The sequence below is a fragment of the Orbicella faveolata genome, unplaced genomic scaffold (genome assembly GCF_042242905.1).
Source record: "Orbicella faveolata isolate gen_17 unplaced genomic scaffold, um_ofav_v1 contig_13, whole genome shotgun sequence".
NCBI classification, from domain to species: Eukaryota; Metazoa; Cnidaria; class Anthozoa; order Scleractinia; family Merulinidae; genus Orbicella; species Orbicella faveolata.
This window is the reverse complement of record NW_028301540.1, coordinates 5,115,001-5,141,743: the sequence shown is the minus strand read 5'-3', so window position 1 is coordinate 5,141,743 and position 26,743 is coordinate 5,115,001. Positions and strand designations below refer to the sequence as shown.

At 38.3% G+C, this 26,743-nt stretch overlaps 3 protein-coding genes and 1 pseudogene across 4 annotated transcripts in view; 2 read left to right on the top strand and 2 right to left on the bottom strand.

The window, feature by feature from the left end:
• Positions 1–208: 208 nt before the first annotated feature.
• LOC110039889 (dynactin subunit 2-like) lies at positions 209–13,001 on the bottom strand. Its single transcript, XM_089284207.1, has 18 exons — positions 12,914–13,001; positions 12,725–12,796; positions 10,900–10,996; positions 10,278–10,438; positions 9,147–9,206; positions 8,612–8,632; positions 8,349–8,387; positions 7,178–7,218; positions 6,929–6,992; positions 6,571–6,642; positions 6,219–6,284; positions 5,608–5,652; positions 4,408–4,485; positions 3,223–3,294; positions 2,822–2,884; positions 2,071–2,110; positions 1,464–1,555; positions 209–891 (listed from the first exon to the last, which is right to left on the bottom strand). Exons 1-18 carry the CDS (start codon positions 12,962–12,964, stop codon positions 784–786), a joined length of 1,242 nt encoding a protein of 413 aa, XP_089140333.1. The 5' UTR covers positions 12,965–13,001; the 3' UTR covers positions 209–783.
• A 681-nt stretch (positions 13,002–13,682) lies between these two features.
• Positions 13,683–16,109, top strand: LOC110040644 (14-3-3 protein zeta pseudogene; annotated as a pseudogene). The gene has a single exon (XR_016205881.1). The product of XR_016205881.1 is annotated as a 14-3-3 protein zeta pseudogene (transcript).
• Positions 16,110–17,670: 1,561 nt separating this feature from the next.
• On the top strand, positions 17,671–18,931 carry LOC110040643 (14-3-3 protein zeta-like). The gene has a single exon (XM_020745913.2). The coding sequence runs from the start codon at positions 17,776–17,778 to the stop codon at positions 18,538–18,540; it is 765 nt and encodes a 254-aa protein (XP_020601572.1). The 5' UTR covers positions 17,671–17,775; the 3' UTR covers positions 18,541–18,931.
• A 2,354-nt stretch (positions 18,932–21,285) lies between these two features.
• LOC110040642 (DNA polymerase iota-like) overlaps positions 21,286–26,743 on the bottom strand; it is a 7,978-nt gene continuing 2,520 nt past the window's right edge. Inside the window, exons 2-3 of the mRNA XM_020745912.2 lie at positions 26,553–26,743; positions 21,286–23,702 (exon numbers count right to left, since the gene is read on the bottom strand). The exon at positions 26,553–26,743 is cut by the window's right edge and continues 47 nt beyond it. Of these exons, the coding sequence (XP_020601571.2) occupies positions 22,750–23,702; positions 26,553–26,743 (1,144 nt within the window). The 3' untranslated portion in view covers positions 21,286–22,749. The remainder of the gene's footprint in view (positions 23,703–26,552) is intronic.

Here is a 26,743-nt window from a genome sequence, read left to right as displayed (position 1 = left end):
ATTAGAACAAAGCCATTTACTACCAGACATCGCTAAACTTTCATGTAACATACACTCTAGGCCTTTTCAAATTGCGAGCTACAGTTGTGATGAATGACAGTTCAAAAGTCCTTACCGGTAAAGCTGTGTTCACACTTGATGCCCGAGTATCAGTCATAGCGAAAATTATCATACCCTAATACACTCATCTGAAATTTGTCAAAGCCCATTTCTGATTTGTTATTCTAACTATGCCCTATCCAGAAGGTCGGATCAAAGAACCGACAAAATAAATATTCTTTCCACCTGAGAAGTCTTTCTAAACATTATAATTTAATTCTGTAAAGAGCATATCTAATAATAAAAACCCTTTCCGACGGTGTAAAGAAGCTTGGGCAAGTTTGCCTGACGTCCCAATTTTAGGCTACCTATGCTATGTCTTGATTGGACAATAGATTATTGGGATGTCACGCAAACATAAGTCCTTACGAGGAGCATTGCGTGACAACCAAGTACCCCAAATGCCTTTTACTTTAACGCAAGGTTTACAGTTTAATAAAAGACTGCAAATTTGGTTAGCGAAAATTTCGCGGACAACTGTTTCGCGATACACGTTGATAATATTTGCCTTTCTTAATTTATAGATAAATTTTCGCGGAACTCGCAAAATTAACAAAAATAAAAACCGAGGTGAAACTTACACATTTTCCAAAACATAAAAGATCAGTATATACCATAAATTCCAGTATTTTGTTAACTTATTTATCCGTTAAGTAGCTATGCATCCTACTCTTTATTTCTCCATCACCGCCCTTTGGTTTCGAATTTTTCCAGAAGAGCATTCACTCTCGCTTCAACTCGCTCACAGTTAGCTTCAATGACTGCCACGTTGGACGTGAAGCTGGCTTCCAGCTGAAAGGAACAAAAAAATGATTCGCTTTAGCTTTAATGTATTTTTTTTTAACCCCAAATAGATGCCCACCCAACGCGCTCTCTTCCAGTTCTCTGGAGGTTCGTTTCGCGCGTTCGACCATCTGAGATAAGAAAGCCGCAGTGACCTGGTGGTTAAAACGTTTATTGAGCAGTCTGGGTTTGAACCCTGCCCTGGGTCTTTCACACGTGTTCTTTGAAAGACACTTGACGCTCCCAGTGCATTAGCCTGTGCCACAGCTGCCCTGACAATCCAGTAACACAACTGGGTGCCGGCAACTGGACCCCGTTTCAATCCAGTAATACAACTGGGTGCCGTCTAATCACAAGGGCAACCTGGAAAATTCCCGGGGGTAACCCTGGAATAAACCAGTTTATCCCATCCAGAGGAGGTACAGTCGCTCATGGCGGAAACCGGAGATAGGCTTAAGGCGGTGTGAAGCATTTCGGCTGAGTAGGCAAACTTACCAGTCAGAAATTGGAAAAATGACAATCTAATTATAGCTAAAAGGACCCCTCAGGAGAAGATGGAGTCACTGTTAACGAAAACTTACCTCATTTAGAAGTTTGGCTTGGCCGTGCATTTGGCTGTTTAAAGCGGACTGGGACGAGTCCAGCTCCAACAGTGACTGTCCAAATTGACTTGCTGTATTGAATGTGACAGACAAGTTAGAAACAATGTTGAAAATACAAAAACAACACGGAGGGGGAGGGTGGGAAAAAAGGAAATTACTTGTACTTGCGATGTTTACCAGTAACCATACATGCATCAGTTGTTCTCCCTATTTAAGCTTTATAAGCAGCTGGGGCCTAAAAGGATATGGTTCTATCAGTCGTTTTGGTTTTTAACATGGTAAAGATTGTGACCATTTTGTCCGAAATAGCGTGCAGTTTGTGCACTTTAGCCTCCCGCCCGGTGCCATATGTGGGTCGACTTTGTTGTTGGTTCTTATCCTTGCTCTGAGTGTTTTTCTGCGGGTTCTCCGGTTTTCCTCCCTTCACAAAAACCAACATCTCCAAATTCCAATTCGACCAGGATAGAGAACCCGCGAGAAAACCAGCTAAGACTGATGTGGCTTCCTCTCTAAATATTGTAATTTATCATAGTTTGTAGCTCTTCTATTAAAAAGCCACAAGTTTTCCAGATAAGTTGGTTCATACCTTGTTCGTGCAGAGCTTTCAAGGACTGTAGTCTGGTTATCTAAAATGATCAAGACACAAAGAAGTAATTATCAGCTGGCAGATGAGAGGACTAGTGCTTTACTTGACTCGCCTCTAAATCGCCATGTTTACATTCGACAAGACTATATGGTTGTTCACGTAGAAGCCATAACGAGAATCGCATTTTTTTGTTTAAAAAAAAGTCAGGTGTGGACATTTTGCCGGCAGAACGATGTGACAAAATAAGAAAAATTCTCCAGCCAGGAGGTCGTTACCACAATCCTAAGAAACAAATGGAACTACTGTGTGTTATGAAGGGCAAGAGGAGGTAATCGCCCATTAAACCTCATACCCAACGGAATCCCCCTCGAGCTACTGTTTTGGAAATATCAGGAGTGAAAAGAAACAGCCAAACCTGTAACGCGAATGTTACTCACGTGGACCGCCCAAGCGGCCTGACACACAGTTTTCCTCCTCCGCGAAAACATCCACGCAACGCATGTGATAACATTATCCGCGGGAAGACTGGGTAGCATGTCTAAAAATAACTTGCGAGGGAATACCTTGGGAATAATGCCTACAAGAGGGTTTACTTCCTGCTCTTTTGAAACGAATGAGAGCATATTCAGACACCTATATGAAGCCACCTAAGTTCAGCATGGCGTAAAAACACATCGTGACCTTATACCACAGTAACCAAAATGCCTTTTGCTTTTTAAAAGTTTTACTAACAACAGCTAGCAGTACATACCAGATCTGGCACAACGTCTACAAACGAATCCCACTTGTTCAGAAGCTCATAAAGTTCGATCACCTATATAAAAAAATATAAACACCAGGAATGGAACATTTGATTTGTTTTTATTCTTCAGTTGACAAGAGATGCCTGCCTCACCATACCAAACCTTATGTGATAACAAATTTGTAACAATCATACATCTCGCAGTGTCCTGGTCAGGTGGTGCTGCTTTGTCTAGACCATCAACATCCCATCCCTCCCTCCCTCCCCATGACATTTCTTACTCTCACCCCCCTTCCCCCCATTAGGAGGAACTCCCAGGCCAGGCCAAGTAATGACTGTACCTGATATCACTCAGTCTTTGTTCATCGTCTTCACCAAAACAAAAATAATTCACTTTTGTATTATGTCACCTTGCTCTGCTTAGCTGCATTTTCAGCTTCTTCTTTCTTCTCTGATAGAACACTGACATGATGTAATATTCCCTGAAGAATGAAATACAATAAGGAACACGCTTCAAAGGGACAGTAACCTGGCTGAATGTGTTTTAATAGGTATGACCAGGAGCTTGTTATAAACTTGCTTTATTATCTTGCAATAAAAAGTAAAGGATGCCAGAAGTTGCAGATGCAAAGACATATCAACCAAGAAGGTAAAAATAGCGACTGAGAGATTCAAAATTGCAGCAAAATGACAAAGCTGATTTCTTGACAAAACAAAATGAAATTTGATGAACTGTAATCAATAGGCCCTTTGCACGATGCGGTCACATGGTATAAAATCACACATGCTGGTGAGCAAGTTGCTCAGTGGGACTTCCAAAACAAAGGCAGGTCCAGGTGGACTGGTACGAGTTGCACTGTTTTGGAAGTCCCACTGCGCAGCTTGCTCACCAGCACGTGTGATTTAGTACCATGTGACTGGATCGTGCAAAGGGCCTTTTCTATCCTTGCAATCCTGTACCCATGGGAGGGCTCCCATGTGAAAAGGTCTGGGATGCTAATCGGAAAATTCAAATTAAACCCCTAAAGGAGACCAATCAGGGCTTGAGCTTTATTTGACTCCAAAAGATACCATTTAACGCAGAAAAAGCTCAATAATTATTACCAGCCGCTGTCCAGGAGAGGAGCTCACGCTAGTAGACCAGACTCAAGAGACCAGCGGAAATTGGTGGAAATGAGAGCATTTTTTAATTATAATTTGTTGGAGTGCACCCTGAAAGACACTTTGACAGCTAAAACTAGCGGGGTTTTGTCTTGAATATCCTAGGTGAGACCAGAATCCTTGATTAGTACCCTTGAGCGAGATGACAAGCATCCCCCGACCTTTTCACATGGGAGTTCCCTCAAGGTCTTGAACCTCTTCCCCAAAATACAAGAATCTTTTTATTCAATTAATTTGTACATTTGGTGGCATTTGGCAATATTATACAGAGATTAGGAAAGAGATCCTTTTAAATCATCTCTTCCTGAAATAATCTCTGCTTGGGTTTCATCTGCCTAAAAAATGATCTGAATGAATTATAACACTCCATCAGTCTGAACTGTTAATGCTCTCCAACATTCCTATGTTTCTTAGAAATATTAAATAGCTTCTACCTGCAAACGTGCATCAATATGCTCGATATGATTGGCATCTAGCAGAGCAACCTTGGCCTCGAGAGCTGATGCTGCTGCCTGCAAACAAGAAATAGTCCACCAACAAGACGTCAATCTCATCTACATTTTTTCATTATTTTTCACAGTTTTCCTAGGACAAATTTGGTCCTTGGTCATCATAACTTAACTTGCTGGGCACTGTCATTGGGTTTGTCACACAAAGGGAATAAGAAGCAAACACATGAGCAATTCAATATCCTCTGAGCTATCTGTGTACTGGGAGTCAAAAACATCTCTTTCAGAGGATATTTTAACAGGTCTGTTTAAATTCTAGGACTTGATGGAGCCACATTTAAGTTTCCACAGAATGATAAGCAACTTGAAGGCTTTCCTCATTAAGCAAGCAACTAACTTCTGGTTACACCTTCTGAATAGGATGCACGTCAACTGCAAGTTTCTACCCTTGTTTAACATCTACAGCAAACAATCCACAACAACTTGCAACGTAACTAAGTTCTCAAACTCATAAATAATTTTGTCAAGTTTGTAAGAAGGAATTCACGACTGTGACAGTGTTTGCACATCTGAACATCAGCACAGATTTTTATCAATTTACATCTAAATTATTTTAACCTTAGTTATAGTTTTGATTGTCTTGTTCCAGAATATAACTATACCCCTCCCAAGGATGATTTTTTGGTTTGAACCCACCCCCCTCTATGTTGTTGGGAACTCAGTTTTGATCCACACTTTCTTCTACAATTTTGGCCTTTTAAGACCCCCATCCCCCAGGAATTTCCAATAACCCCCCTTTGGACCATGGGTATGGATATTTTGTGGAACCACACATTGACAACATAATATTATGTCAGCCACTCCAAACATTTGAAATGTTCATATGTTGTTGTTTATAGTGGTCTATGCGCTACACCTAGCTAGTTCACAGGCATGCTACTTGCCACTTAAACTGAAAGAAACAAATATGCTGACCAAACATAATAGGGTCAAAAATCCCAACTGGCAGGAGGCAGACCAGTTCAGGCAATTTACAAGCATGACCGAGGAGTTGAACCAGTGTTTTAACAAAGTTCCAAACACCCAAAAATTTGTCAAAAATACTCTCTTCTCAGTGTCATAAAATGTAGTAAAACAAGGTCTCTTGTGTTCCACATACTACATAAAAATTATAAAAAAACTTACCAATAAATTTTTCTCCTTAATTTCAAGATCTGCAGTTATGGAGGACTGCAAAACAAGACAAAGAAATTTATTACTTTGCAAAATGTTGCATTGGTGTTGAATGTTGTATTTCAAGTTCAAAGCGTATTGACAATGAAGGGAGAATTTACTGGGACAATTAAGGGAGAAATTCCGCATGTAATTCAGTCAAATGACTGCTAGGTGTGTACTTTTTAATACACGATTCATCTTTATCTACAGTTTGAATAGTAGTTTTCTTTGTCAAGTAAAGAGATCTTTAGTCAATAGGTAAAGAATTTAGTAATTTTGTGCTAAGGACAGTATGAAACAAACCAACAGAGATAAATACTAAACAGGATGTAAGCCTTTAGGGTGGGAAACTAGCTAGTTAGCTAATTTCAATGTATGGCTCAGGGGTTGAACTTGAGACAAACAAGAACAAACCCAGTTAAGGACTGATTAGAATATTTGAATCAGAGAGCTCCAGATTTCAGTCCAGTGCCTTTAATCACTCTGCAGGGCCAGCTTCCATTTAAAGATGTCTTCCACAACAAAACTATAGAATGCATTAACAAAGAGATAAAGAAGCAAAGAAATAGCTTGTTATCTACCAAATGAGTTGGGTCACTGCCTAAAACTGTCTCCAGTTTCTGCACCCGCTGTTCCATTTCACTGATCTAAAAAAAGAACACAATCCAACAGTTTCAAACATCTTTGTTGAGCTTACATGTAAGGGACATCGTTCCAACATATTGTGATTAGTAAGTAAGGCCCAGAGCTCGCTTTACACTGTAAACTTGCTTTATTATCTCACTATAAAATGACCAAATGCCAAAAGTCAATTTGTCATAAAAATGCTCTGGTAAATGTTTTTAAAAGTGGCTGGGATCCCGAGGATTGTTAGCTGCATCTGGAGGTTTGTTATTAATTAGTTACATGTAGTTCCAACAAGTGTGAACGTACCTTTGAGAGCTGATTAAACTTAGCATGTTCTGGTTTGTAAAATAGTTCATATGTAACACAACCATCGTCGCTCTACAATAAAAGGAGAAAGTGTACACTATTTTACTTCCAATCAAAACAAAAGTATCCACTGTAGCTAACTTAATCAAAAAAATTAGCTACAAATTACTTTACTTACTGAAAGGTGAGCTAGACCTTTTCACTCAGAATTTGGGTCCTATTGGCAGTTGTATGATTTAGCAGTTCATATTTAAGGTAAAGGCTTGTACTATTAATAATGTAGATGTTAGAAAGAAAGCTTGTGTCATCACAGCTTCTGTGACCACACACAGAAGATGAAGTCAGTGTAAATAAAAACCTTAGCTTCTTTTCCGCCCACTGTTTCAGTGGTTTTGAAAGCTTCAAGTTGAGTCTGCAGGCGTCTGGAAAGAAAACAAAATCAAACCGCAATTTAGTGTAAGCAAACTCTGGTAAGAGCCCAAGAGAATGTAATGCTACAAGAAGAAATTAAGTGCTAGGCTCCCTAGATAAGCATTTTGATAGTTTACACCACCAACTTCCAGGGCTGTCCCATTGATATAATTATCATGTAATAAATTCAACTCACTGAGATAATCCTGCTTGAGGTGTTGAGGCCACTGCCAAAGCCTGTTTCAAGCAACAATAACAGATTTGTGAATAGTGGGAAGAGAAGAACTCCGGGTCTAACGAGTGAACATAATTTACAAAGTACTTAACAATAGAAAGGTGCTGCGGTCACACCAAACATTTGAAAACCTCTTGACATGATTACTCATGTCGTGCCAACTATCTATTGTTCTGAATTGTATCTGCCTTATACATGTAGGAAACAGAGTGGATGAGCTCATTATCCCATGAACACAGTTGGCTTAAGATATGATTTGCATCATGTATAGTACCTCATTCATGCTTAATAATTTTCATGCACACTAAATTTCACGATATTGGCCAAAATAATCCACGAGCTTTTAATTTTTGGCCACTTCAAGAAGACAAAATAAAAAACAAAAACCCAGCATTACATTTTGCAAATGTGCATCAACAAAGGCTTCACTTTGATGAACTTTACATAAGTAATGAGTCATCAATATACCACAGCAATGTATTTCAGACAGAGACTTTTAGGTAAGACCGTACAAAGGTAATCAGAAAGTTTTGTCTCTCCACTGACAACTGGAGTTATTAATGCACCACTACCAGGAGCTTGTCAATGACAAAGACAAAGAACTGGTTAATGCAGGCATTTCAAGGACTTCACCAAAGACATTCTGAAAGAACTGGAGGAAGAAAATTATTCAGAAAAAGGCAGCTAGCCAAGCAAAAGAAATGAAACTTTCAACTTTTGTGCAACTGTTTAATTTTGTAAACCATTTTACTAATGGTGGTACTAATTTTTTTTTGTGTGAAATTTGCGAGGTGTCTTTTTCACGAGTTTTGAATTTTGTGGTTTTGGTCAATAATCTGCAAACAACGCAAAATTTCAGATGCACAAATTTAAAATACATCTGAATAAAGGTACAAGAATTTCAATCCAGCACATAGATTTGTCAGTCAGTTCAAAAGAAAAGAAATCACCTTCTATTAGCTTGAAAATAACCTCAGATAGGTTGAAATGTTGCCTTTTGCATTGCTTAGCGTTACTTCAAGTCTCATAGGGAGAATGGTCCATTACTAGAGGATTAAAGTAAAAAATTTCCAAAACATTCTACTGAATATAAACTAAGCCAGCATTGTACTGCAAACATTTAACTCAATACCTCTTTTCCAAGGACATTTACCAAATGTAAATCTTCAAGCTGAAATAAAAAACAGGCATACATGAGTTTTCTATTGGATAAAACAACTTGCTTTTAATAGCAAATCATAAAAGATGCATCAGCATACATAAGTAGCACTGGCTTCCCCTTGATTAGTAAACTTTACTTACCTCAATGGTTAGAGAAATGTGAACAGAGTTTGCATACAGTTCTTAGTTCAGGCAAAGAGGGGGAAATATACAATTTAGTGTCATGTACCATACCTGCTTTTGAAGAGATTGTACCTGAAATGGAAAAAATTTCAAATCAAGTCTCCAAAGCAGGTAATACTTAAACTAATTTAATGAACAGTGGTGGATAAGTGGGAAAAACTTTTGCCAGCCCTTTTTGGGCCTAAAATTAAGTTTGGAGACCAAACCTTTTTCTTGCCGATAACAGGGTGGGGTAAGGATGGGGAGGGGTGGGGGGGGGGGGGGGGAAGAACCTCCCAAAGCCAACCTCTAGGTAAGTTATTTGACATATTTTCTACACAGTTTATTAGACAGTTGTCTTTTCTTATTTGGAATCTTTGATCTGTGCAATGAAATTGCAAACATTTAGTGACTCTCTTTAGAACTATAACTTTGTTCTGCTGCCTTTCCAAACACTGAAATATCAATAAGTCATAAATTATTACAGATCTATGTAACAACATTGCAAAATTAAATGCAGACTTGCTTTCTAATTAACTATACAATACCCTCTCACAAGCTAACCATAACATGTAATCCGAGTGTCATAAAAAAATTTGGTACATGCCTCTTGTGACAGCACAACTGGAGAGAGTTTCTTCTCCTCGTGTTCATCCTGAACTGTGCCCTAATGTGATAAAAAGAAGACAGTTATGGGTCACAAAAACTCTTCTTACAGGCTGAACTATGGTGAAGAGTCACAGAATTCATGAATCTCATTTAACAAAAGGTTTGCTGGTAACCTCAATTTTTTTAAGGCTAAGAGTGTCTCAACTAGTGTGGGTACACTGTAAGCCAACCTGTAGGTTTTCTGGGTCAAAGATTAATTTTAGGGGATCTGTACCCCTCAGAATTAAGTGTTTGCCCAATAACAACCCAAAAAATCCAACCCCCAAAATAACATTCCCTAGCTGTTCCCTGACCTGGAAGAATTTTTCACCTGACCATTTCCTGACCTGTAGCAACCAATTATAAATATGAAAGTAGAAATAAATGTACCAGTACCTTCAAGTTGAAACTCTTAGGATCGCAAAAACATGCTCACTTAAGAGAGGCATCCACTTATGCAAGATTACAAATGTTGCATCTAAGTTAAGGGTAGCAAAGGGAGGGTCAAGATCTTTTTTACGAAAACTGCAGAGATTCTCGTGTGCTCATTGGCTAATTTTCATTGTCAATAAATGAACAGACACATGAATTTATAATTTATGTGATGTGTCAAGGGCAAGAGCGGACAATTTGTTATCGTAAAAAACAAATTGACGTCAGTTTTTCATGCGTCTGTCCAGTAAATGACAATGAATTTCGTCATTAACATTGTCAAAGTAGTCTGCAGATCCACTCAGCTATTGCCTCATGGATCCACAGCTACTTTGACAATGTTATGATGAAATTCATGATCTATAACAGGACAGACACAGAAAAACTGACGTCGATTTGTTAAATTTCACTTAGAATTTTCAAAAAGTTAACATGTCCATAATATTTCAAAAACTATCTACCAACATCAGAGAAATCAGAAAATGTTGCCATAATGTGGATGATCTCCACCCTTACCCACTAATGACTGGTAGTGTATAAGTAGCTCACACAATCAGATTGCAGCATTTGCAATATAAATATAGAAAATGTTCTCCTTATTCTTTAAGTATTATACTAAAAAAATCTTTGCATTGATTATGCTCTGCTTCAAACACACCTTTATCTGCTCAAGTTCCTCTGCTAGTTCTTGAATCTCATGCTGAAGTCTGTTAAATTTGTTCTGTGGTGTCTCTTTGGCCACTCCATCACCCAGCATTTCAAACTCAGTTTTTGTAGCATAGCCTTGCATTTGCCGAGGACCACACCGCCCTGAAAAATCTGAAGAAAAACAGTTCATGGTTTAGGTTTATGAAATAACAATAATATTTATGGCTAATAGGCCCTTTCAATGACTGTGCCATGTGGTTTTGTTAATTGTAAAAGATGGTTGTGGTATGAAACAGATACCACATGCATGATGGAATTAGTGATATCATGCCAGGAGAAATTAATAAGATTTCCAATTTTGAGGCCACTGACACTTAAAAGCGAGATTTTTAGACAGTTTGATTGTTTGTGAACTTTAAACGATAGTCTGCTTGATAGCAAAGCTTGCCATTCAGTAGCATTTTTTCTAACAAGTCTTCTTAATCTTTTTAACCTTTAGTTTAGATAACTGTCACGTCTCACACTTTAATTTTATGATCTTTGTGCAACTGCAAAACTTAGTAACAATAACATTTTAGAATAAACAGTAGTGATATAAAAAACATGATGTTTTGGCAAATGTTAATACTCACCTGCATCCCCAGGATCCAAATATTTTCCACTGAACTTCTCAAATGCTTCCTTAGCATCAATCTTTAACACGTGAATATTTTCATCACCATTCTGTGTCTAAAATTAACAAGGAAAATTTTTGAATAAAATAACTTGGTCCCTGAATGGTACACAACTTATCACACCATAACATTATTTGTACCTTCAAAACTTAAAGCTAAAACATATCATTAAAATGTGAAGTATCCAGTCAGATCATTTCAAGTCAGATTGTTCCCCCCAAAAGTCAGATCCTTCCAATTATTGGTCAGTTTGTTCCACCAAATGATCAGTTCATTCCACATATAAATAGTTAGATAAAGATCCTCAAAATAGTTAATAGACTGCTCCATGACAGAAAGAACAATAATCTGTTTCCAGGATCAATAAAGTAAATGTCTCCAGTCATACACTACATCTGAAATTTGTCATTGTATAACCAACCTAATTTTCAATAAATTCAACTAATCAATTGCGACGATATTAAAGTCAAACCTTGATTATCTGTACTACTTCGATTAACCGGATTACTTGATTATCCGGACTTTTTCTCTAGTCCCAATTTTGTCATATATTTATTAGTCATGATCAAGATCTGTAGCAATATTCTTTTTAAAACTATAGCATTGAAAAGTGTAGTCAAACGCGAGTTTCTTTTGCTTTTAAAGAGCAAAAGCAGGGCTTGCACGCTCCGAGACTAATGAAGAACACTCGAATGAGTTATGACTGGCTCAGAGTTGAGTGGTTAAAGATGTACAGTAGAATATATTGTTTTCCAAATGATTTGTAAAAGTGTTGTTTCACGATTAAATATTGGTTTATTTAAACAGTTTTGTTCTTCATTAATATTCATATTTTCGATTATCCGGACTATTTTGCCTAGTCCCAATGAGTCCGGAAAATCGAGGTTCGACTGTACCAAGTTAAACTGGGAGCTTAAATAAGGTGTGGAATTTGAAAAACAGTATTTTTGCTAGAACACATTAACAAGGATGTGATGAAGTATTTTTGAATGCAGTCAGGGAAGAAGACAGTTTTCATTACATTTTCATCCAGTAGAATTATTTTCTTGACTTCAATTTTTATACATAGAATGGACTGGCCATATTGGAACGATCTGACTTTTTTATGGAACAATCTGACTACAGTTGAATTCCACTAACAGCCACCTCTCTACAACAGCCACCTCTCTACAACAGCCACCTCTCTACAACATCCACTTCTTTAGGTCCCAGCACAGAGTCCATATATTCACTCTTATTTTAACCTCTCTACAACAGCCACCTCTCCACAATGGCAACGAGCGCTAAAATGTGTCCCACCTGCCAAGATAGCCTCTTGACAACAGCCAGTTAACCAGTGACTGACAAGCAGTGTATAGAAAACCTCAATTGTTATTATAAAAGGTCACCAAGCTTGATCTTTACCACGTTTCATTGGTCTAAGGTTCTCTTTAGTTTCTGTTTTTGATTGTGTTTATAGGCTAAAATAAGCATATTTTTAAAGAATTGAAATGTTGCACCCCCAAAAAACAAGTGTCATGTTACACCCCTACCTCTCCATATATGGCCACCTCTCTACAACAGTCACTTTCCTCTGTCCCCAAGTTGGCCATTGTGGAGAGGTTTGACTGTATAGTATGCAACAATCCTGACTGTAATCAAATGTAAGCCTACACCCCTTTGGATGCCATCTAATATGATATCAAACATCGGTGGCAAAATTTGCTTTAGATTTTTTTGCTATGAATTAATCGTTAAAGTAGCCATTTTAATGGTTAAGCAACAAGTTATTGTGCAAACCGACCGACGAATCGCCGTTTTGTTCAGCTAACTTCTCCACAACATCAGGTGTTTCATAAACGTCTGGCTGATTGTCCTAAATGTCGAAACAAAGCGTAAAAATACTTCAGCAATTATCCAAATGAAGAATTAGCTTAGCGAATTTGCCATTGAGAGGCAAAATAATTAAAGATTGCGACTTAAAACTACTTACAATTCCCGGCAGCTCGGAATATTTACTCCTCACTGCCATGATTCTTCTCATTACGACTTTGTAACCTCTCTTCCAGGTAAGTAGTTCATGTATTAGGACACATACTGTCTCTGACACCCTGCAAAAGAAACTCGGTTGGCCAATGCCAAAAACAAAACTTTTCATGTAGTTTTTTACGGAACTGACTTCTAGAATCCTTTGAATTGATATCATGCAAGCAGGAGCTTATTGATATAAGTCGCTTTCAGCCCATATCAGTTCTGGATGGAAGCACTTCAGTTACAAAAGGTCCAGAGCATCATTTTGAGCCTGGGTGGGAGGGAACGTACGGAGGGACATAATTTTCCTGTCCTATAATTTTTTGACACCACAAATGTAGATGTTTGAGGGTACGTGCTACTTCGCTTTCTTAGATCTTCTATTTCAACGAGCTGAACTCGATGATGAGCCTGTGATAAGTTGAAATTCAGTGAATCAACAAAGAAAATCAAAACAAGTCACGCGGGAATTCTTAGAAAGTTTCTAGGTTGGGTGTTTGTTTTCTAATCATAGATAAATCAAAAGAAACACGGCCGTAACAGAAACAGAATTACATACGTCTTTTTAAAAAATGATTTTTAAATCTTTCATTCATGTGTCAGCTACCTTTTTCTGTTTGTTTGTTTGTTTATCGGGTGGATCGGGTGTGAAATGTATAGCAATGACGTCACGAAGAACCGGCTTACCCAGTTAAAAAATATCCCGGATATTCATCACGGTCGTGATTGGTAGAAATCACGCAAGGAAGAGGAACATTTCACAAGACAGGGACAGCACCCAACTGAAGGCGTTCGTTTGTAGGCGGTTAGAGTAAGAGAGAAATTAAAGCTGAAAATGGAAGACAAGGACCCAACCGAATTGGTTTCTTTGGCTAAATTAGCGGAACAAGCCGAGCGTTATGATGACATGGTGGTATGGATGAAATCTGTGGCAGAGAAAAAGCAAGAGGGCCTCACTGACGAAGAAAGAAATTTGCTGTCGGTGGCATACAAGAACGTGGTGGGCGCGCGAAGGTCTTCTTGGCGAATCATTTCGAGTCTGGAGCAGAAGGCAGAGGACGAAGATAAAAAAAGAACTGCGGTGAATTATCGGGAAGTAGTGGAAAAGGAATTACAGGAGAAGTGCAACGAAGTCTTGAAGTTGATTGATGAACACCTTCTTCCTTCCGCGGCAAAAGCGCAGAGCCCCGAACCAAAGGTGTTCTACTTAAAAATGAAGGGTGACTACCTTCGTTACCTAGTCGAGATTGTGTTGGCAGAGGATGACAACAGTAAACGAGAACGCAAAGAGAAAGCAGATTTATCCAAGGAAGCTTACTTAAAAGCAAAGGAAGAAGCTGATCGATTGGCTACAACTCACCCTATTCGTCTTGGTTTGGCTCTTAATTTCTCCGTGTTCTACTACGAGATTGAAAATGACTCAGAGGCGGCCTGCAGGTTGGCGAAACAGGCTTTTGATGATGCTATCTCCGAATTGGATCAATTGAAAGAAGATTCTTACAAGGATAGCACTTTGATAATGCAACTTCTCCGTGACAATCTTACTTTGTGGACATCTGAAGAACAAGGAGACGGTCAAGGAGACGATTAAACTCGTGACCAATTTCTGAATTAAAGCCCGTATTTTTGTCTTAACTCGGAATTCGAGAAGAGATGTAAAAAGTGACGAAAATTCAGTTGCCATTTAATCAAGAGGAGCGTCCTCATCAATCATTAGGAATCTAGCTGTAAACAATTTTTAAGTGTATTTTCTTGCAAAACTTTCTTGTGGTATGCTGTGAAATATCTCAGACTGAGTCTACTTTAAGTGTGCACACAATACCTGTATACATGTACGTTCACACTATTAACCTCCATTTTGGGAAAAAATATGCACCATCGCATCTGTTCCGAGAAATGAACTGTTTTCCAAGCACAAAGCTGCGGGAAAATGGTGATCTTTGGTGAACAGGTCATGTCCAAGGAGAAATACCTGCACATATTTTAAACAGTTTATTTGGGATAGCAAAGAAAATATAAATTTGAAAAACCAGGGTTATCCTCTTAAAGTTTCAAGTTTGGCTGTGTTGTGTGACATGTTCAGGTCAATAACACAAAATAGTAAACGAGAAAAATATTTGATGGATTGTGGACCATGATGTAGGGGATTTTAGGGGTGCACCACAAGATGGAGGCATGGAGCTACATGTATTTATTGCCTGCCTTGAATCAGACATGTTAACTAGACCATAGATTGGATAAATCTGACATTTTGTGAATTTCTGACCATTTTCTGAAGATTTTTTGTGGACATTGAAACATTCCAAATCATTTCTGAACATTTTCAATTACTGATTAATGAATAAAGCAATTGATTTGTGATGAAGTTTGTGACTATCTGGACACTTTTACTGAGTACAGCTTTCAGTTACTGCTTTCTATTGTGATTTGTTGATCATGGGTTAAATCTGTGCGTGGTTTGAAATATTTGTGAACAGTTTGATATGTATCTCTCTTTGTTTTAGATAATAGGTATGAATTTTATGAGCATTTTTGTTCAGTTACTATATTCATGTTCTGGTAAATATGCCTTCACTGAAGGTAATAAATTGTTGCCCAGAGCCATAACAGACTTTATACTGTCTTTTCACATTGGTGTTTTAACCCTAGATATCAAAGGAAGTGTTATTCTAAGCTTAAACAAAGTACTATTTTCCAACATGCTGTCGAATGGGTTTGATTTCTGTGCAAGTTGAAGCGACTAGTTGCTAATATGGGAAATAATTTCAAGCTTCAAACAAATTTCAAGCTTCAAATTTCAAGCTTCATTTCAAGCTTCAAACCATAACATATATGACGAAGTTTTCTTTCCTGTATGACATTTAAAATAGATTTTTTGCTTTTGTCTAAAAGTTTGTCGAGTTGTATGGATAAATAATGTTAGAAATGCATTCCCACATTGTGCAAGTTCTTTAACTAATCAAGTTACAAAATAGAGAAACCTGTAGTAGTTTGAGACTGATTTCATGTTGCTGCATCAAGTGCTGGTTCAAGATTGTCACTGAATATTTTCAACTGGATATGAATCCTGTTGCAAGTATTAATTTTAATCTCTTTGCACTGCATGAACAAGTTTTGAAATATAAGCTATGTGCAATATTGTTTGCCACAACTGTTAACTACTATGTCCAGTAATTTGAGTGGCCAGTTATTTAAGATTTGTACATGTACCATATATATCAGTGCCATATCAAGAAAAATTGTTTGGGTTGAAAAAAAAAAAATGGTATTGTGTTTTGTAGAACTGATTGGAAAGTCTACCATTAATGCAACTCAGTACAATGAACAGGGCTGTAGCCAGAAAAAAATTATGACCAAGACAAATTTATGTCCATGATTAAATTCTCTTCCTAGGTATTTTTTACTTTCTCCCTTAAAAAAACTAACAAATAAAGTACCGAGGGAAGTGCCTGTTTGCCTTGTACTGGCTACGGCTCAGATGTCAAGACAATGATTGTGGATGATGAACGTGGATTTGACGCTCCTGGGAATATGAGGAAATTCAAAGATATCTCCCGAGTGGCTTATGTTACCCATAGTTCTACCAAACACCACGCTGGTTATAAGCTCCCAGCTTGTAAGACTGCAGCTTATAATATAAGCCCCCTTGTTATGGGTACCCTGTGGTCAGGTCAGGTGACAGTTCACTCAAGGTCTAACATGAATTGCTCGCTAACCTTTGAGGGGAACTTGAACAAACAACAGAAACCATGCCTCTAACCCCAAAACAACAGATGCTGAGGATGAATAAAGTTACAAGCTAAGCTTGGAAGAGCTGCTAGATTTCAGGCCATTAGACTTGATTTCTGCTGCCCTCTTCAGTCCCTTTCCCATTTGCCTGAACATTGCCGTAAATTAGCTTGTAATTAAGCCCATGTGCCAATGAAAAAAATTATTCTCATTTCTAACCTCCCCCCTCTATCTGGACGTAAGCCTTACCAATCAACTTTCCCATATGAGTGATGTCCCTTGTAAAGATTGTGTTTCAAACACGAATAGAACATAAGTTCACAGGTTGGAGGTAAAATTGACGAGTGCTTATTTGATCTTATTTATTCCAAGTTTGACCTTCTTCACTCAATTTCAACTTTTTGCACTCAATTTCAGTATTCTGCACTGTTTGGGATAAATTGATGTGTTCTCAACCAGTCAGCACAGTAAAATTTCCACATGTTTACAATTACAATGCAGCTTTTCTTGTGAACTTGCTGTCTTGGCTTTGAGTGAATGAGAGCACCCTGCGAGCAGAGCCTCTTTTATTGCTTTTTCAGGGTGGTATGAGTAAAACGTTCAGGAAAAATAATTCTTATCTTTGATCAGGCAGGCCATATATATGTTCAAAGTATTTGTAATAGACTCTGCTAGGGGATAGTTTATTTGCTTTATAACTAAAAGGAGAATAATTTAATTTTTGCTGTGCAGGTTTTTTCTATTGTTATTTACAAATTCTGCGTCCTAAGCTATCATTAATTTTATATACCGTATGCGTAAATATATTTTTTCGTTATGTAGATCCACGCTTCAGATGTTATTCACCTCCTCATTCGTTAAAGCACATATTCATGTTCATATTTCTGTCAAATTGTTCACATTTTCTTCCTACACCCATTTCCCGCTTGTGCGATATCCCGGATGTACATTAAAGTTATGATTGGTAGATATCCCGCAAATCGACTAGGACACGTGACCCAGCAAAGAAGGAAGACAGCTCCCGTCGAACACGTCCGGCGATTGTTCATTGAAAGGGTTTCGCTTGACGAAATATTGTAGCTTATCAAGGGTACAATGGCAGGCCAAGTTGATCGGGATAAGTTAGTTTATCAGGCTAAACTAGCTGAACAAGCTGAGCGTTATGAAGACATGGTAGACGCGATGAAATCAGTGGTGGAAAGTAAAGAGGGCAACGACTTGAGCAACGAGGAAAGAAATCTGCTGTCGGTGGCTTACAAGAACGTGGTGGGCGCGCGGAGGTCTGCCTGGCGAATCATTTCGAGTTTTGAGCAAAAGTCAGAAGTTGGAAATAAAGCCGAATTGGCCGAGGAATATCTCAATAAAATAAAAGAAGAACTGAAGGAGAAGTGCAACGAAGTCTTAAAATTGATCGATGAACACCTCCTTAAGCTCGCTGATACAAATCAAGGGGACGCGAAAAGCTCCGAACCAAAGGTGTTCTACTTAAAAATGAAAGGCGATTACTACCGTTATCTGGTCGAGATTGAGCCACAGGAAAGCGACGAACGCAGAGATTTAGCGGAAAAATCCCAGAAAGCTTACGAAGAAGCAAAAGAGAATGCTAAGCCCTTGGCTCCAACTCATCCCATTCGTCTTGGTTTGGCGCTCAATTTCTCCGTGTTCTACTACGAGATTAAAAATGACCAAACACAGGCCTGTAAGTTGGCGAAAGAAGCTTTTGATGAGGCGATAGCCGATCTGGACAGTGTAGAAGAAGATTCTTATAAGGACAGTACTTTGATAATGCAACTTCTGCGTGACAATTTAACTCTGTGGCAATCAGACGCTGGCGATACCGAAGTTGATGGTGGAGATTGAAGTGTTAAAGTTTATAGTGTAAACCTATCTTCCTTGCCTTGAACTGTTAGCACTGGAATAAAGAAAGTTCAGGACATGTAGGCTAAAAACAATGAACGATGTAGCTCTTAACTGCTAAGTTGACTATAAAAAGCTGGTAGCATAAGCGTGTATTTACAGTTTCTTTCGTGCACTGTTGGTTACAGATCACTTGTGCTCTAAGTAAAGGCAGTTGAAATATGCGAAGGTAAACTGAAAAGTGTTATCTCGTTGTATTTAAACGTCAAGCGTAAAGCGATGCTGTGAACATCAGGAAAATCAAGAGTATGAAGGTCTGTGCTTTTCAATACCAGTGAAGTATTAGTGGTGTTTTTCTTTGGAACGGAATTAAAGCCATTTACTGCCGTGCTAACCCTTGCTCTCCTCATTGTTAAGATTTTTCTGCTACAAAATATGTCATTCCTGAGGGGTTGGGGTTCTCTTACAGCATTGTTTTGGTAAGGTAAAAGAAAAGTCTTCATACAAGCCAAGTGGCTGATCAGGCCAGAGCTTATCCTGGTTTCAGTAACATAAAGCGACCAGTAGTATTTCTACTTTCTCCTGGATGGGATGCTAGTCCATCGCAGGGTTACCCCCAGCATTAAGTTCGCCAGTACCTATTTATACACCTGGGTGAAGAGAGGCACTGTGAGAGTAAAGTGTTTTGCCCAAGAACACAACACAATGTCCTTGGGCAGAGCTCGAACCTGGACTGCCCGCTCTGGAGTCGATGCACATTTTGAGCTATTGAGTACCAGTATTTCTGAAGGGTTTTGGAATAGAGGTGGCTTTTACTTGAGGGTACATTGTGTTGGCACTTTGACCTGGTGGGTGGAGATGTAAAATGTAACGGACCTGAACTGTTGCAAAATACATGTGAAAAATTCTCCACCACGGAATACTAGGCAGTGTAACAGAAAAAGGACTTTCTCTGAATTATTTTTAATCGCACTGCTGTCAATCGATAGGAATAAAATGAACTAATCAAGAGACTTCTCTGTTCAAAACAATGTTCAAGATATGTGTTAAAGCAACTTGACTGCTCCTTTAATGCCAGAGCATGACTTTCACGAAAAAACCTTGGGGCCAGTTGGCCACTAAGCTTTCAGATTTAGTCACCAGCAGCAAGTATTTCAGTGAAAAGCATGAAAAGTTAGTCGCCAGTGAAAAATATCAGGTTGCATTGGTGGCCTCAGTGGCCACAACATCAAGCTCTGAATGCTGGTTAATTAAATGAACAGTAAGAACGTAGAGATTAAAGGGGCTCATTCACAATACTTTTGAGTTGTTTTGGCCACATACAGAATTACCTTTAAATTGAAGGAAACCTTATAATAGTTTACCAAGAAAGAAAAACACAAAGGAGATAATAATTAACCATGAGGGAATAGGGATGGAGAAGACTAGCAAGGATTGCAAACCATGAAATTGAAAAATTTAGGCTAAACATAACCAAGTTTCCATTGGTTAGTTCCTCAGTACGGAGTAAACAACTATTATGTTTTGTGCAGGGTCAAGGCCAAAACAGAGAACAAAAACATACAACAAAGAAGTTTGTCATGTTTCATGACCATACCCTTCTATTAACTATGCCTGGATGTGCTGGGAAATCAAAGAAATGACATGATGTAAGGAAACAGAAGACAATCTATGTACAGTTGAACTGCTCCACAATGGCCATCTTGGGGACAGAGGAATGTGGCTGTTGGAGGTAGGGGTGTAACATGACACTTTTTTTGGAAGTGCAACATTTCTTTTTCTTAACAAAATGCTCATTTTAGCATATAAACTGTACATAACCCAATCAAAATGTACCAATAAAACAGGAACTAAACAGAAACAGAGACCAACGAAGCATGGTACCAATCAAGTTTGGCGACCTTTCACAATAAAAAATGGAGTTTTGTAAACACTGCTTGCCAGTCACTGGTTAACTGGCTGTTGTCAAGGGGTTATTTGGCAGATGGGACGCACTGTGGTGGCTTTTGCTGTTGTGGAGAGGTGGCTGTTGTAGAGAGGTTAAAATAAGAGTGAATGTATGGACTGTCCGCGGGAACCAAAACAAGAGAGGTGGCCATAATTCTGTAGAGAGGTGGCTGTTACTGGAGGTTTGACAGTAACTGAAACATTATTTATTCAGTGTGAATATTGATATAATTCTGAGCGTGTGAAGGAAGGAACTGGGCATATTCTTGCCACATTTACTCAACAATAAGCAAGCATCCCTACAAATAGCAAATTAGCTCATGGAAATTTGATTCAATTCTTCACTTAAATATTCTGTTCTTGAAATTTGAAAATTAATTCAAAATGTAAAATTAATGTTGATTGGGTTGCTACCTGGATTCACATGGGAATTTGATCCAAATTTGCATAATTTGACTGTAAACAACAGTGTTACATAATTATCATACATAGGATTTTCTCATTATTCTGTTTGCTACTTGCTTAATTATATTTTATTTTCATTTATTTTTCAGCCCTCTCATAAAGAAATATACCAGAACAGAGGCAAGGAAATATTTTGGTCTACTGTAGAGACTCAAAAAACCAAATCAATTCAAAATAAAAGATCTAAACCCCATTTTACACAAACTTAGTAGGTACCACCAGCTGACATTAAATTTTGCAATACAAGTTACTATCAATGGGTATGTTACAGGTTGTTACCTAGCTCTTGTTTTTTGATGTGAGTATTTTACACATACAAATTATGTCTTTTGAATCTTTTGTTTTATCTCACCATGAAATCAATAAAGATCTCACTTCGTTTATTCTTTTGACGGTTGTTTCGTTCAATGCAACCAAGTGTTTTTCAAAGGTATTTACAGGTTGTTACCTAGCTCTTGTTTTTTGATGTGAGTATTTTACACGTACAAATTATGTCTTTTGAATCTTTTGTTTCATCTCACCATGAAATCAATGAAGATCTCACTTCATTTATTCTTTTGACGGTTGTTTCGTTCAATGCAACCAAGTGTTTTTCAAAGGTATTTTAATTAAACTTTAAGGCAAATTTCGTCTGTGGTCTAGTGAGACAGAGCACAAGGTAAGGAAACCTGAGACCCTGAAGGCCTGATGTAATCGATTGAGTAATAATTAACCTCTTTGATTCTAGATCAAAACAATATGATCAAATGTGCCGTTCCAGAAATATCCATTCAAAAATGAAACTGGGATCATCAACATTTTTTCACTTTTATTTCTGTTCTCCATGATTTGAAAAAAAGAACATGTGAAGAGAAACACAGACATTATAAAGTCGAAAATGCCAAAAACTTAACATAGACTTCCAACTCATTAATAATTCACCAAGTTTATACAAAGGAAATCATGACTGTGACAGGGTTGGGATCCTAGTTAGCATAGATTTTTATGATTTTATTTCCCCATTTAGATCGTCTTTGTTGCATTTACTGTAACTATGTACATCGCTGTTTCTTAACAGTTCTATACTGTGGGAAGTTATTCCATTAACGCATTTATGTTTGTACAGGCAACAATGAAAGAGCCTCCTGTTATCAGTTTAAACCAATAAGAATCAGAGAAAAGTCAGTGGTGAACTATAGTGGGTTATAGAAACATGGGTGGAAGTTTTGGGAGAATAAGAAATGCTTTGGGATCGTGAGCTGACAAGTGGGTGTTTCCACAGCTTTTTCAACATACAAAAATTATACTAAATTAACGTGGGTGATTGTGAAAAATTTTGAAAAGGATTCTCTCAATAGGGCCAGCATCGTATTTTGGGGGACATGGCTCGAGTTCATTTTCACTCCCCAGAGGTACCATTAGAAGTACTAAATCTTTCTGCTAAGTCATCTCTGAGAAATTTTTTCCAGTTTAATACCAAAAGGTACCAGAATAGTCTAAACATTGGTGAATCAGTGAATCGGTCATGTACTATAATGACCATGTCATTTTTCTTACTAAAGGAAGTCCCCCATCCAAATATACAGTTCTCGCTAAACATTACCTGTACATCTGAGTTTCATCCTTGGAGACCCGGGGGCAGAAAGTTGGGTCACTGGAAGTCCACTGGGCAAAAATGGTGCAAACAAAAGTCACGAATATTCTTGAGAACTTTGTTCACACTGTTTTCACCTGTTTGACTTCCTCCTGACCTGACTATCTGCTCTTGAGTCGCTGTCTGAGTCAATCACTACAGTGCCTATGCATCTGTTAGGAGACATTCTAGATTCCTGATTTCCTTGGGCTCTGACTAGCAAAGTATTTTTGTATTCCAGAGGACTTTTTCACCTTTGTTGCAACTTTGTCATGTTTGCCTTGCTGCTGCCAACTGGCTTGTAACTCTTTCTGTATTTCACTTGGAAGCTCACAAAAAACAGTAGGATCTATGCCGCTGGGACAGATGGTATTGGGTTCAATTTTCTTTGTGTTCAAACCATCAATACTTGTTTCATTAAGCTGGATAACCTGTGTAGTTAGCACTGAACTCTGCCGTAGTTCCTGCTCCTTGGTGGTGACATCGTTGGGTCCATTCAAGGCCTCACTATCATGTTGATCATCCTTCAATAGCAGACTACTGCAAGTAGCAAAAGATGCTGAACATGCTTGCTGGGAGCAAGACCTCTCAAAAAAATTTGAGATCTTCTTGGATTGAGCTGCACTTGATTTGTGAAAGTTTGTTAATGAAACTCCTATCAGAGTTAAGTGAAATGGCTTCTTCACATCAACAACCTTATTGAACAGAGAGAGGCAAATGGCCAATAGCAAATCTCGTGTTTTGTCTTTGTTGTTGAATGAAACAGTGTTAGGTATTTGACACTGACGACTCTCTCTTTTGTAAACCTTATCTTCTTGCTTTCTCACTGTAACTCTCACAGTCTGAGGTATGCCAATGTCGTAAGAAACTCTTGGAAGTAATCCATCAATAAGGCTCTCAAGTCGCTTCCTTGCATCATCAAGCGTTGAACATTTCTTGAAGGAATCTTCATCACTGATTGACTTAAATTCTCCAGATGGGATAACTTTGCTGTCATCAATGCCATGGCATAATCTAACCATCTGCTCTGCTAGTGAGTTGCCAAATTCTTTTGCCAGTACTTGCTGGGAACATGTCAGTAGGTCAGTAACAGATAAAATGTTAATTGTTCGCAGCTTTTTGGCCATGCTATGTCCAATCCCTGTTAAGTGAAAAAAACTGTTACTAATAACCACAACAACAACAAAACTTTTCAGTAAAATTAGCAATAAAATGACCATTATTTTAACCAGCAGTACAGGTAACTAGCTAGTCAAGTAAGATCAATTTTAGATGGCAGAGTTTAAGCCATGGGTTGGCTTGTGCAACTGTTTATTTTTTGAAACCATTTTATACTCCTAGTTTAAGAGTGCAAGAGTAAGAGTTATGCCTTTCCCAAAAACATGACAGCCATGGCCAAGCAGCTCAGTAATCCAGAATAATTTTGTGCCTGGATTTCAAATATTTCTATTCGTCCCCATACATGTCCCTCAGTGCATTTGTGCCTGTTCTTCAGTGAAGGTGGCTAGGGTTTAAATGTAAAAAAACTAGTGTGTGATGAATGACAAGCATCTAAAAGAAGTACATGATCCCTGAGTTTATGAAAAAAAAAATAGCCGCTAAAAATATATGTGACGTGTGAACTTTGTCAAAATTCACCTTTGAAACAGGATCACAGCACCCTCACCCCCCACCAGCACTTTACTTGGGGTTTTTGTTACAGTTTTCGCAATGATTGTTCACTCACTCTTAGTCTGAACCATTCTTAGTAAATTTGACTCTTTCAGATTAATCTGAGTTCAAGCCTCATTCTGGGTTGCTGTGCCATTTTTCTTTGGTAAGACATACTAGAAAACATCCAAAATGAGTAAAAAAGTAGTTAAGATGCTTTTAGAAAATGACACTTAACGATATTTAACCCCAAATTATATTTCATAATTATGTGCCTAGCAATAATTATCTAATACCCCGGCTCCCCTAATTCAATATTCTGTAACTGCTGTGGTCTGCACAGTCTTAGAAATGAAAAATCAGTATTGTTTCAATGGAGGGAGTGGCAGGGGGGGTAATGTTCCAAGACACTCAAAAATGGAATCTTACAACAAAGTGTCTCAACACTTTTGTTGTTTATTGTAGGTTTAGTTAGTTCCTCTGTTCACCCAGGAGTATAAAAGGATATAGCAAATGCTAAGTAGCATGAAGTGATAAGAAGTTTTGCCACCACCCCTGAATGTGACATGAGTCCTGATTGAAGGGTACCCAAGAGCATTTACCAGCCACCTACCGTATTTACCCGTGTATTAGTCGATCCCATGTATAAGTCGACCCCCAATTTTTGAGGCCAAAAACTAGATTTTCTTAATTTCCAGGTAAGAATTTCCTGGAAAACGTATCTTGTATTTATTAAAATTATCTTTCAACTACCACAGATATGTAAACAAATCACAGCAAGTTTCAACACGCAGTTTTAAAGTTTATTATGGCACGTATATGAGCGTTTAACCTAGTTTAGCAACACGTGTGCATGCAGGCTTTTCGACAATAATTTTTGTAAAATGTTCACAAAATCAAACAAGGATTTCAAACAAACCTTTTTAAATGCGAAGAGATTAAAAGTGGCTTTATAAGACAGGCAAAACACCAAAGAAGCTCACGACTTTTAGAACGACGCCATAAACAAAGTGCAAAGCATGTGTTGGGAACTTGGTAGTCAAGCCTTGAAATCGGTCAAGTACTAGTACAGAAGTCCTTGCACTCGTGTCTTGCCAGGTTACCAAGCAGAGAAGTTCGAAGTGTGAAAGATGTTTTCTCCGAGCGGCTTTACTACAGCTTTATTTATGGGAAAAATATTGGTTCTTTATGACAAAATTAAGCCAGTGAGTGTCTACAAGATTCAGGTTAAAATTTAACGGATAAATGTTGATGCATTTTAACTTGAAGCTCTGATATAGAGAGACAGATTGCTAAGCGAACGTAAGTTGTAAACTGTGCTGCCGTTTATCACGTGTTTGTTAACATTGAAAGACAATTATTATGCTAATTATTTGACTGGGGCTTGGATCTCAAGTTTTGACCCATGTATAAGTCGAGGGCGAATTTTTGGACTAATTTTTAGGTCTTGAAAGGTCGACTTATACACGGGAAAATACTGAATATACTCCTGAGAGGAGATGGAAGTACATCAGACGCATGATGAAGAAAGAGCCACACAACAACTGCAGGACTTGTTAACATGAATGCCAGAAGGCCACCAAAGAGTCGGTAGACCCAGAACATCGTAAAGGGCAGCAGAGAAAGAGATGGAAATAGCTAAATTAAGAACCAAGGTGTGCATCATAATGGCCAACAGAACAGGTTGGCAGCAGAGTGTAGAGGCCTTATGTACCACTAATTAAAGAAGATCTAGCTGAAGGTGATATATGTCGCAGGTGGGGGACTCCCATGTGGAAAGGTCGGGGATGCTCATTGGAAAATTTTAATTAAACCCCCAAAGGAGACCAATGTAGGTGTGAGTCGAGCTTTATTTGATTCCTGAAAGACACCACTTAAAACGCAATAGGCTTCTGCTGTTCAGAAAAGGAGCCCAAACAAGTAAACTGCACAGAATAGACTGGCAGAAATTGAGATTAAAAATGGAAATAAGAGTATTTTTAAATTATTTTTTTCTTTGAGTGTACCCTGAAAGATGCTTTGACACCTAAAAAATTAATAGTCACTGTGGCGTTTCATGATGAACACCCTAAGCGGGACTATACACTCCTGGTGCCAGTTGTTCAAAGGGTGAATAATGTCATCCACTGGATAAATCTCTCTTCAGTGGATAGTGCAGTTTGTTTTGCCGTCACCTTCAACTAAATAGCGATCTATCCAGAGGATAGTGTTATCCACCCTTTGAACTACTGGGCCCTGGAGACCAGAGTACATGTAACTATGTTGACTTTCAGCACAACTTGCGGAGGAAACTGGCACTTCACAATAATTACAACAGTGTTTACTTTTCCATTGGTTATACCTGGAATGTCTCTTGCTTGAAGTCCTGACAAGAGGCTCTCAGCATCCTCAGGAAGCAGTGTTGTTTGCATGTTGGGTTTCCTCCACCCACCCACAAGTTTAGCAAGGAGTTTATTGTGAGCAATTCCAGCACAGCATGTCAGGCCAGTGTCTTGAAGGATTGCCTGTCTGACTTCCGCTGCAATTACAGAT